Source organism: Cyanistes caeruleus, chromosome 1 (assembly GCF_971803275.1).
Source record: "Cyanistes caeruleus chromosome 1, bCyaCae1.hap1.1, whole genome shotgun sequence".
NCBI lineage: Eukaryota > Metazoa > Chordata > Aves > Passeriformes > Paridae > Cyanistes > Cyanistes caeruleus.
This window is the reverse complement of record NC_141701.1, coordinates 12,206,999-12,220,238: the sequence shown is the minus strand read 5'-3', so window position 1 is coordinate 12,220,238 and position 13,240 is coordinate 12,206,999. Positions and strand designations below refer to the sequence as shown.

Genomic DNA, 13,240 nt, shown 5'->3' with positions numbered 1-13,240 from the left:
GTAACCAGAATTACTGTTCAGCAGATAGCACTTCAGAAGCTCTTGCTGCTAACATCTTTTTCACCTACACTACAACCAGTCTTTTCCTCATGCCCACCACCAGTCAGCTGCAGATTATAACCCCTCCCCAGCCACTGTTTAATACATACATTAATACCAAAGATAGTTTAGAGTCAAATTCTTCGGTTTTGTACTCTCCCCTACAAACAAAAAGAAATGCCTACTCCCACTGCTGTACTTCCAATTCACAGAGCCCTCAAAACCTGCCAAGTTAACCTCTTCCAGTGATCAATACTCTCCAGGTTTGATTACAAAATAATGGCTTTCAGGAAGAGAATGGCCCAGAGGACATGGAAAATGCTCAGTGATTGCACAGAGATTAACTTGGCCCACAAGAGAATCACAGAATACCTTGGGCTGGAAGGGACCCACAAGAGCAATTTTATGCCAAGCCCTGCAAGCTACTGAAGGCTGAGACTGCATTTCTCACATGTGTTCCGAGAAACTCATTCCAGAGAGATCAGAGCCTGCAGCTGTTACACTCCCAGCTTTTTCAGAGCAAACCAACTTAGAAAGCCAACACCTTTGGGAATAAACACACAAAAAGGGAGGTGATCAACAAATCAGATGCATTTAAAAAGCAATAGAGATCCTGGTACTGTTTACTGCTGGCAGGGAGGCACAGAAGCAGACAAGCTCTTCTAGGAGCTCTCCCCAGCTGTGGTACATCATACACAAAGGTAATACCATGTACATGATATGCTGCTTGAGGAGCACATCCTGCTAGGAAATTCAAAGTCACTTTTTCCAAGCCAGGCTTCCACCACCAAAACTCTCTTAGTATAATTCAAAACAAGTGTCCTTCATTCTCTTCCAAGGCCAGGCCAGATGAGGTCCTGAGCAACCTGACTTCATGGTTGGTGACATCTCCTGCCCATGGTGTCATGGGTGGGATTAGAGGATTTTTAACATTCCTTCCAACCCAAACCATTCTGTGATTCTGTGATCCTCTGACAAGAACTGACAATCCTGTAAAAGGTAAAACATGGACTTGAATACAGTAATGTTTTCAAGTTTTAACTACCAATGAACTTTTAGCTACACAGTGCTTTTTACTCCTGTTTTCTCCTGAAACCATCTGAACAATTCCAATTTCATTCCAGTGAATTTACTTTTTTTTCCTGTGATAACAAAAATATATCCTACCCACAGAATCACATCATGACTGGGGTGGGAAGAGACCTCTATAGATGGCTTAATCCAAGCTCCTCCACAAAATAGGGTCACCTACAGCATATATTGCTCAGTGCTATGTCCAGTCAGGTTTTCAGTATCTCCAAGGATGGAGACTCCACAATCTCTCTGGACAACCCAATCCAGTGCTCCATCACTCTCACAATAAAATGCTGGGTGTTTTACTATGCTTAAATAGAATTTCCTGTCCCACTGTGAGAATTTCCTTGGGAACCACTGAGAACCAGATCTCTCTTCTTTACCCTTCCCCCCATTTAAGTATTCACACATGGGTAAGGCCCCCTTGAACCTTCCCTTCTCCAGACTAAATAATCCCAGCTCTCTGAAGCCTTCTCATATGACACATGCTCCATTCTTTACCCATCTTTGTGGCCCTTTACTGGATTTGCTCCAGTATGTCCATGTCTCTCCTGTAACAAGGAGCACACCTACTGGCACAGGTCCCAGATGTAGGTGGTCACCTCTGTCACAGGGGCAATTGATGGCTTATGGTCACCTTGGGGTACACCAGGACCCCAAGGGCCCTTCCGGGGTCAGCCCCAGCCTGTAGCAGCACATAGGCTGCTCCTGCCCAGGGCCAGCACCTGCCATATCCCATGGTTGGACATCATGAGGATCCTGTCACATTCCTCCAGCCTGTCCAGGTCTCTCTGGATGGCGACACAACTCTGGTGCCTCGGCCACTCCTCCCAGTTTCATATCATCTGCAAATGTGCTGACACACCAGCACAATCAAACAGGTTCACTAACAATGAGATTAAACAGTTCTGACCCCAGTATCAAGCCCTGCACCACCAGTAGTGACTGTCCCCTGGCTGGACATGGCTCTGTGCCCAGACATTCAGGCAGTTTTCAGCACATTTGACTGTCCATGTGCTAAAGGCAGGATAAACCACATCCATCACTGCCATTTGCTTGACCACTCTGCCCATCATCCCTGTAGAAGGGTACCCAAATTCAGCTAGAACTAGAGAGAATTGACACACAGGACAAACTACATTATTTTAAAGTATAAATCACAATGATCCTTGAATTGTGATTCAGTTTTTATGCTTATCTAGAACAACACACATTCCTGCTTATTTTAAGAATAACCAATTTATAACATCAGAGTGAGGTTTGTATTACAGTCAGGTTAGTAGCTATTTATTCCCATATCTCCCCTGGAAAAACACATTTGCTAGAGCTCCAGCAGAGATGCCATCAAGATAAATGTGTTCTTGAGTGAAAATAATCTGCCACAGCCATTCATAGGCTGCCTTGTTTTTTTTGCCTCTTGACTTAAATACATGATCTATATTAAGATTAATGATAAAGACTAAGTATGTGTTCTGAAATATGCATGCTAATGAAGATGGCTTCACTTGAAGCCAGTTGAGAGGAAAATGTCTTGACTTCTATCTGCTATTGAGCTACATAATTACTCCCCCCACCAATTTACTCAATTTCCATTTTGAAATGCAAAAAAACTGCACATCTCTGCCAAATTCCAACAAAATGCCAAACATTTCTAACACAACCCTGAGATCACAAGGAAAACCATGGAGAGACCAAACCTTTCAAGCAGGTTAGTCAGAGCAACAAAATGCAGTCTCTCAAGCTCTTCAACCAAAGCATCTCTGATTTTCAACACCCACTATTTGAGCCCAAAGAATGCTGGCAAAGTATATTCCTGCTGCCTGCCTTAATATCCCTAACAATCCATACATCCCCATGAGGTTTTAATATGTTGGTTAATATGACAACATTCTGAAGCATTTTTTCCTTCTAACAATTTCTTAGAAGTGAATTCTCATCCCTCTTTCACTTGCCTGCCCTCTGTCCTACTGACTCACCACCTCTCCATCAGGCCAATCTTAATACGCAAATACTGTTTTCTCTCGCACCTCCCTATTTGACCCATCCATTCTGTGCACTCTGAGTAAAGCTCCACAGCATCAGGCATCCCTCACATATGTCACATCCCTGTTCAAATAAGTTTACATCCCATTTAAACTACCATGATTTCAGTGCTACTTTTCCTCTTGTCTTTCCTTCCTCACTGATTCTGTTTGGTTTTTTTGTCACCAGTTGTGAGCTTCTAGCAATCCTTTACTTCCACAGGACCAAGCATTCAGTATGAGTATCTGGACTTAACACTGTGCTGCTATGACAGCTGGTTTTGTGTCCAGTGCCGAATTGTTTTTTAAGTGTATCAACATCTCCCTGCTGCTGGTACGAACCCAATCCCTCCTGGTGCCAGACTTTGCTGTCACTGATACTAGCTGCTCCTCATTGAAGGAGTTTCTTCAGCAGATTTCTTCAGCCACATTACTAGAGACCAAACATTAGGTCAGCAATGGGGGCTGAAGCTATGACAGGACGAGTGAGTGTCTCAGGCGGAGGACACACGGAGGAAACAGGACTGGAAAACCTCTTTCAATGTTGTGACAAAATCTGCCACACTTGTGACAAAAAAAACCCCCAATTTTTCCACATTCTAAGGAGAAATCTTTATTATCATTTGGTCAAAATAATCCTGTGCCTACAGTTAGTCCTTATCTTCTAGACTGTAGGGACATTCATACCTTTCTTGTTGGTGGTGCTGTACGTCAGATACAATGAACCTTTTACCCAGGACAGTCTTCAGGGAGACAGTGAACTCTAACTTTCCACACCTGAGTGACTCCAGCTTCACCAGACTGGATCCTTAGTAGTTACATGTGTACTTTGTTGTTAAAAGCCCAAGTAAATTGGCAAATAATGCACATAAAGCATTACAGAGAGCAGGAATGCACCATATCTATGGTTAGATGCTCTGTACAGGTCTTACAGGCCAAACTAAACTTTAACTAAAGGGCTAGAAGTTTACAAGAAGTAAACTGGCGTGGCTTCAGCACAGCATGAGATTACCCCAGGTCTTATGCACACAACGGGTGCTCATCCTGTGGCAATTGCTCAAATTTAACTAGAGCTTATGCTCCTGGAAAAGGAGCCTCCCCAATTTGCCAGATGACCATCGTGGGCCCTACACAGACAAACAACACCCACGGCGATCTGTGAATCAGACCAGCAGCCACTGGATGGAGGCCCTGCTTTCTGTTCACTGAATTTCACAGAAGTCTCTGCATATTTTCCATTTACTGTTGTGTTCTGGATACACAAATTTGCTTCAAACTGTCTAGAAGACCTCATATACCACTGCCAGAATCTGCTCTGCCAAGTTTCCAGAGCTGAATAAGGAACTAGAGGCTGTGAATGCATTTTAGCAAAGATTCTGAGCTGCTTTTCCAAAAGTCACTTAGGACATTAAGGCAAGTCTCCAATGGGGATGAGGCACTATATTTCTTTCAGGCCAAGAACCTAAGAGCCTCCCTCTTTATCCAGTGACAGTAGCCCTTTTGTTGCCTGCCAACAGAAATACCACTCTGCCAATCCCACACCACAACCAAAACCAACGCCTTTATTTTGAATTTAGTAGTGTTTAGTCCTAAAGGTGAAATACTTTATTATATCTTTGAGTTCACTCCAAGTTTTGAGTACAGCCATGTTGAAAAAAATTCTCATCCACCACTATTATTCCTCTCTACAGTTACACTGATTGCAAAAGTCACTCATCTTATAGACCCTACAAGCCATGTATCAAAATCATCATACAGTCAAGAGTCCCAGGAGTCAGAGAAATTAATGTGGGACAACCCCAGGATGTATCCATCATATCTGCAAATGCCCATTTCACTGGGCTGGGTCACCCCATGATTCAGATGTGCAAAAGACTTTGCTGGTTCATCTTCTCCCAGAAGTCAGACTGGGCAGCAAATCTTCAAACTCAGTCCCACAGTCTGAAATGCCATGAGCACAGGATCTGGTTCCAAGGAGCCATAAACTACACACAGTTCAAAAGCCATGAAGTGCTGGCACTGGATTTACCTCAGCTTACCCACTAAAGTCTAAAGTTTGGGGCGTAACTTAAAGTTAGTCAGCTATTCTTCCTCTTTGGAAGCCAGGGGACGCAACACCCTCCAGAGTGCCTCTCTGACTCCTTGCATGGCTCAGAGGGAAAAGTGTGAGTGAGACAAATACTACCCTGCAAACGGAATGACAAGCTGACATGCTGTAGATTCCTCCAGCAGTATTATTAAGTGACAAAACTGCCAGTTTCTATAAATTGATTCACTAAGATCAGCAAAACCAGAGTTTCCTCCTGTGTGTTGAGCATTTAATAGTTCTTCAAAATTATGGGAGAAAAAAAAAAGACAGATTGTGGGGAAAACCAGCAAAAATATTGGTTTTGCCTGGGTGATAAGTAATGCTGAGAATAAGCACACTGACATAACTAGCATTTAGAAGACAGGAAGCAAAATATTAATGTTAATAAATAACTAAATACACTTTCCCCTTAAATACTGCTTACACTCTGCTAGTGGCAGGATGCTGTCAGAAGAATTCAAAGAAGTTAGGAGAAAATTCAAACATTTTAAAGAAAAATAAAACCTAGTTGCACATGCAGAAATTGGGAACAACCAGTGTGTTTTAGGAGTCATCAGGGTTGGAGAGCCAAAGGTGAGTGAAAATGAAGGACACTTCCTCTGCGCAGTCATAAAGGCTGACACTGTTTTTTGACTGCACAGACAAGATTATCAAGAGGAAGGGAAAGTAACTCCAGCAGATTTTCCTATTTGTTATAGCTATCTTGTGAAAATCTCTAAAATACCTCATTCTGTGTTTTAAAGCACTGGAAAATGGAACTTATTTACTTGCAGAAATAATAGTGCTACAGGGGATTAATGGGATGTACAGAAAAGAGTGATTATGTTCCAAGACTGACTAAATGTAACTAAAAGAATGGATATATTTCCAATAGATGAGTTTTCAGTATGCATATACACTTACCATGGGGAGGAATTACTCTGTATGACACACTGAGGAGTACTAATTCAAAGCAGTAAACTGAGAACAGTTAAAAATGAAGGTTAGAAGGAAACTTCCACACAATTGAAAGCAAAATATATCAAAGCTGTAGACCATGGTTTGTTAAAAATCTATTGCAATACCATGCCTGCAACACCTGATACAATGTTGCCAGGTACAGGCAGAACAGTCATTTATGGACAACAGCAGCTATGGATGCTTAATTTTTTCTAATATTCACACACCTCCACAGCATCCATGCAAAGAAAAAAGCATGTTTAGGAAATGCAGAAACTTCCCCAACCTTTTGTTCTAACCATCTGTGACACTACCACTCCCTCTGCACCTTCTTACAATGTGGAGGAAATAAAAGAAATGACCACATCACCAACTAAAGGACACTACCTGCAAACTTTACCCAGAATAAGACTAGATGAGGATGTGAGATAAAGTCTGCAAAAACCACAGTTCATACTGAGAGCTCATCAGAGGACATCCCTGGTATGTTAGAAGACACCTATGACTTGCCCTGCAGCAGTCCTGACATTCCTTAGAGGTTGTGGAGCTCCCAGGGAGCAAAGTGTGTAGAAGGAAATTGATAGCCTTCAGTGTTCCTACACAAAAAGGGGGAAGTAATTAATAGTGGAAACCATGCAGAGAAAAAAAACAGTCACAGATCTTCATGAAAGCCTACCTGAAATTTCACCAAAAGAGGCTATTCCACCTTTAATATCCAACTGGCTTTCGGTGTGGTCTCAGCTTAGCACTTGTATTGCAAAGGTAAATCACCTGTAAACATTCTTCTCTTCCTGTTCAGGGACCCCTGTCCATTTGTATCCCTTTTCCTTTGATGGTTCCTGCTATGATTCAATAGCTGAGATGTGCAGAGAAGCCAGTCTGGGGAAGGGAAACCTCACAGCCCTTTGGACTCTTCCAATGTTCCAGCAAGTCAAAAGTGCTCTCAAGGCACAGAGAACAGCAGGCACCGTGAATAAAACACCGTGAATAAAACACCGTGAATAAAACAGCAGGTACCGTGAATAAAAATCATAGACTTTTTTTCCTCTTTTAATAAGACCCCTATGTATTCCATTGTAGGGAAAACGACTGAGAAGAATCTCATTCTCTTCACTTTCCTTCTTGTTACTAGCTGGAAGTAACAGACAATTTTCAGCAAAACTACAAAGAAACACCACAGCGCAAACAGATCCCGCCAAACCCAAGCAGCAGTGCTGTACAAAGGCAAGGTAGCATTCTCTGTTATTGTTCTACCAATACATGGTACTGGTCAGTGGAATCCTGTTCTCAACAGAAATGGCAGCAGTAGGTCCCATATGGCAAATTTTACCCTTTGGATCCATGTTTTCTAAACAGTGAATGGTCCCATTCAGGACACTTGGTATTCCATAACAAGACACTCTATTTTCTAACAGATAAATCAATACTCACATGTTTGGGAGTGCTTAAGCTCTCCAGGTAAAAGCATAAGATCCTTTTCTTACTGACAGACAAAACCAAGACACTCTGAGCACAGTATCAAGAACAGAACACAAAATGGACGCAAAATGCATTAATTTAAGGTCTCAATTTTGGTATTTCACAGCAACTTAATCTTTGCACACATATGCAGAAGGAGTAACTGATGACTGTGAAGCAGCATTTCATCCACTACTAAGTTGAAGACTGTTAAGTCAGAACTGTTTCCTGCCTTTAAAAGGCCATAACTTGGCATCATCTCCTTACAGAAGTACTACATCAGCACTCTAACACACATCTGTCTTCCAACACAAAATAAAAAAAAATCCTTCTGCATTTATCTTGCTTGGCTTCAAAATCTCTAGTTTGCCCAAATCCTTGGCCCACAGCCTGCACCCTGCCCCAACCCTATTTTGAAGCAACACTCGGGATGCCAAGGGTCTTGAACACTGAGACAAGGGAAAAGACTTAACAAGCATCTAATAAATACTTTAAAATGGGAGCTTAAAATTATGTTATGAGGTCTAACTATTTTCTTAATAATTTAGATAAAAAAAATCCAGAGGCATAAGACTCTGAGCACGGTGATAATTCCTCTATACTTAATTAAGGCCTTCAGTTTATATACTGCTGCTTGCTCTGTCAGCTTGTCATTAGACCATATAAAACATCAGACCAAGAAGAGGGAAATGGTAGAAGGTAGAAGTGTGAAAGACTTTCTGAACAACATGAATGAAGTTCTACTACAAAATACAATCACAATGGAGTCAAACAACAGCCAGCCTGTACAGGTTCTCAAAATTAAATTAGACCATCCTTACAGTACAGATCTTTTACTCACAGCACTTCTTGCACAGACATCCACAAAAGGACTGATCAACGAGTAAAAAAAAAATTGAGGAGATCCAAAGTCCAGGAAAGTTCAAAATGGTTTAGTTTACATACAGAAAACCTCAGTTCCCAAAGTTCAAGTGCAAGTGAACTTCTAATTAATATTAATCACAAACACCACGAGTTTAACCATGCAAACATTTTAATTGTTTAAATTGCTCTCTTCCGAGCACGAAGAGACAGAAGTACCACTCCACGGTGGTATTTCCTATGACAGTGACAAAGGACCACTTGCTTATAACTTAAATATAATAAATTCTTATTTTGTATAACTGAGGCTGAATACCCACAGGATATTATTAACATTTTCCCTCCAGCATCTGGTCTATTAAAGAAACACAGAACAGCTTTGCTGTAGTACAAAAGTTTACAGAAAGTTCAACAATTTAATTAAAGACAATACAAAATATGTTGTCTGAATTCAAATAATTTATGTAAAAGTACATGCATGAGAAAACACTGGCAAGAAGATTTGAGTAACCCTATTATCAGATGCATGTTCTTTGTTCCTAGAGATAACATACAGTCAAAGATACATTTATAATTTAAGTTACAATACAAGACAGTATTTCAAACACAATTTCAGGTCTACCAGCCCTTCAAGGCAAAAACAATTCCTGTTAATACAGGACAAACTGATAGAATAAAAAAAAACAGAGCAATACTGAAGTCTCTGAACAAGCCTGAAGTGTTTAATTTTTCCTTTTATCAAGGAGGGAGAAGATACCAGAAAATAAAGGGGACTCTGTCTTCTCAGGTTTTTAGTAAAAGTGATCAGAGCATCAGGGATTACTTTCATCCATATACCCCAGAAAAAGCCACTCTCCTTGTGGAGAGACAGGGCACAGATCAGGCACAGATCTTCCCTTCCACACAAAGCAGTCTCACGTTCACACAGGCATGGATCCTGTAGCCAAAGGAAACAACCTGGTTCTCAGGAGGGCAGCTTGGCCCCAACAAGCACTTTCTCTGAGCTTCCAGCAGCACCACTAATCCTCTCACACCACAAGTTATTCTTCACCTTTATAAAATACTGAACCCCCAGAAGTCACCTTCTTCTTTATGGTATCAGACTGAAATACCCAATATTTCTTACCATGTGTCACTTGCCCTCCACATTTTTGTGGTCAACTAAACAGTTTAACAAGACAACACATGATTAACTTCTTTCAAGATATTTTAGTTCATTGATTCTCAATAATAGCACTGGTTGCAGTACAATAGTTTGACATACAGCAACAAAAGGTACTAAATTTACATGCACAAGCTATTTAACAATAGTACACAGCCTTTCCTATTGCCATTATAAAAAACAAATATTACTGTGACAGCTGGCACAACCTTCCAATTGTTCTCATGAGCTGTAATAGAGTGATGAAAAGAGTGTTCTGATGGAACAATGCCAAAGAACAGTGATTTGACCACTGCTAGAAGATTCCAATCAAGATGCCAGTATCGTAATGGGAAATAGTGTTGAAATATTTGTAAAAACAGTGACAAAAGAAGCTATGCAAAATTGCTTTGACTGGTACTTCAGTTTAAGAAAAACGTTGGAAATACTGCTTTGTATAGAAACAAAAATGCATGGAGAGGCAGAAAAGTTAGAAGTTTAAGGCAAGATAAATGTGTGATAAATGAGTAAAAATACTTCTGAACACTGAAGTACTGAAGCAATCTGTTGGTGAAAGAGCACATAACTGCCTTTCTGGATTGTTTTTGTGGGTTGGGGTTTTTGGGGTTTTTTGGTTTTTTGTTAAGAGTTGTGGGTTTTGTTGTTGTTTTTTATTGTTTTATTTAATTTTATTTTAACAAAGCTTCCACCTTTGAAGTGCAAGCCAAAATTCCTCTGCATTTGTGTTTGATGCTTGGCTGAGCCTTCGTTCAGTTTTACATCTTGGTCCAGATTTTCATGGTTTAATGTGCAAAGTACAGCACATACTATTATGACTACTCACTCCAAACTGTCAACATCTGTTTTCTTAAGAAACAGATACAAGTGTCACCTTCATTAAAGTTAGTTTCAGTATTGCTGTTAAAGGGCTTTTAGAAATCAGAACAGAGAAGTCAGATTTATAACAATGAGATAAGCAACAAGCTTTGTAAAATACACACGTTACATTAAGACTTTTCCTACAGCAAATAAAAATCATCAAGGGACTTATTTATTTTTTTTTAGCATTTCTTTCTAGGTTTCAGAAGTGCTAGCAATTTCAGCAATAAAACTTTCAAAGTGCCCTGGCTGTGCCAATTTTCAGTGGATTTTTCAAATGGTATTCAAACAAGTAAAAAAACTAGGAGACAATTGGCAATTTAGCATTATGCTATTAGCAAGTAAGATCCTGAAATATTATGACTATTCAATAGTTGTCATAATTTTATTCATAACCATATAGAAAAAAGCAGTTACATGATACTGCACTGTCAGGTCTATATTATGTCAAGTAAGACTGCAAAAATAAATGTAAAAAAAGTAAAAAGGTCTGGATTCTCCTATTTTTCTTGCCTAGCTTTTATAAGTAATTGTCTCAGTAAAAAAAAAATGTGGCAAAGGCTTAATCTTAAACACAAAGATATTATCATCAAATCCTCTAATCCAGACTGATGGTACACTTACCATTTCAACTGAACCACTCAGTACAAACTTGTAATGCGAGCATTCATTCATAGCCTGAACTGTTCCCTGGCCTCATCTACCCAATCAACTATTCACACCTTATTTTAAGCAGAACAATTAAAAAAGTTCTTTGTGGTTTTGAAACAGTTGGTTTGAATTCTTTAATATCACACTCAAACCACAGGAAGACAAATACAAGGATATTTCAACTCAATTAGCAAAATATGTTTAGAAAGGCAAAAAAAGGCATGAATATGGAACTATAGAAGGTGTTAAAACACCACTTTAAAAATGGACTTGGTAGAGAGCCTACACTGGAAACACTTACCTTGTCAAAGTATCAACATGATCATCTCAAAAGACAATTCAGAGACACTTAAGTCAGAATTGTGAAAAAAAATGAACCTATACTGTCAAAGATCACTGAAATATCTAATCTAAGGCAGTGCTAAATGATGGCTGGTGAGGGGCAACCAGTGACCTTGAAAAGTGAGGGACTTCAAATTACTCATCACTAACCTTCTTAATAATCTGCACTGAAGGACCACCAGTGATATTTCTGTCATGTGATTACAACTGTTAAGCAACCAATATGCAACTCAAGAGTGATACTGTCATCCATGGTGGATTATTGAAGTAATAATCCATTAAAGAATAAGTTCAAAGGGGAAAGTGGTAAACATCTTGCCATAAGTGAAAACACTTCAAAAATTTACAATTAAATAAAAAGTTAGATGATATCTCATAAAAAGAAGTACTGAACACAACAAGGCCACAATAAATTAGTGTTTCCATAAAATGACATGCTGAAGGTTTTGTTCCCAAGTCTATACATTTTTTTACTGTCTGTTAATTCCTAAATATTGACAGTATAATTGAATAATTGAGGTACAGTAGTTTACATTTGTATATGTCTTGTAAAAAGATCATTATTTTTCTTCCAGTTTTTCTTCCTCCTCGCCAAAGAACAACAAGGGAAACATTCCTAAAATGCAGCCAATGGTCACTCCAATAGCTTTACCCTAAAGAAAGGGGGAAAAAAATCAAATTTTTCACTGATCAGTCATTACTCATTTCCCATGTACTACCACAACCAGGAACAAACACCCCTTGTTCTAGTTTTCAGCTGGGAGTCACGTTTTTCTTTGCATGCAGACTACAAACACAGTCTATGAGAGTGAGACAGATGTGACAAGGTTAGAAACAGTGTTTGCTATGATAAAAGACAATTCTGAAGAAGGACGAGGGCAATGATCACGACAAGTGGTAAGGGAGGAAACAGACATTCAAAGGATTAGCAGAATGGCCAGGAAGAGAGAAAAGGAAAAAAAAACTAAACAAAACAACAAACCACCAAACAACACCTACAGACATTTTAGGTGCAATTATAAATGCATCTGCTTGTATCTGGTACTGCAAATCACCAAAGGAATGAGTGGCTCCTTGCAAACATGATGGCTTTCAAAGGCACAAGGCAAAACCAACAAAAACTGGAAAACATTTCAGTTGACCTGAATGTATAAGTCAAGAGGAGAGGAAATAAGAAAGACAAGCAACTTCCAAATCACATCAATAGCAGAAGGTGGATAGTGTTGAAAAACTTGAGACAGCATGTAAAAAAGAAAAAATGCTACCATGCAGGCAAAGGTACACAGAAGTCTTTTCACAGAAAAGGAATATGAACAAACTGAGTGCAATGACAGGGTTTTGCCATAGGCTCAGCTTTCACTGAGAAGACTCTTAGACTATGGACAGATCCCTGACAACTTGTCAGTTCTTCACTGCTCTGTGCTTTGATCTATCACTGCTAAAACCTGACTTTTTCTATTACAACTTTTCCTCAGTAAGTGCTATTTATCTTCCCGTAAATCTGCAAAAGTATTTTTCCCAATGAAGGCTCATTCTGGCAAAGTGAAGTATCTGTTTCTTTACTCTGTTTCTGATAATCTGTTTCTATAATCATTGGTGTCACTGCTGAAGTGGGACCACTTCAAATGTTTAAATGTTAAGTAATCACCCTGAAAATGCATCTGCAAGGTGAGTGGCCTGTAACTGTAAACACAGGCAGTGAATATTACTCAAATGCTAAAAGTTTGGCCAGAGAAAAGCTAATTT

At 39.6% G+C, this 13,240-nt stretch overlaps 1 protein-coding gene across 11 annotated transcripts in view; it reads right to left on the bottom strand.

Annotated features, from left to right (window-relative positions):
* TMEM65 (transmembrane protein 65) overlaps positions 1–13,240 on the bottom strand; it is a 104,513-nt gene that overhangs the window by 64,841 nt on the left and 26,432 nt on the right. For 4 of the 11 annotated variants that reach the window (XM_086879319.1, XM_086878848.1, XM_086879060.1 and 1 more), the window contains one exon: positions 8,636–12,147. The exons of the other annotated variants lie outside the window; for them this stretch is intronic. In XM_086879319.1, coding sequence (XP_086735445.1) covers positions 12,055–12,147 — 93 coding nt within the window. In that variant the 3' untranslated portion in view covers positions 8,636–12,054. Of the gene's footprint in view, positions 1–8,635; positions 12,148–13,240 lie in introns of those variants that run through there. 11 annotated transcript variants of the gene reach the window in all.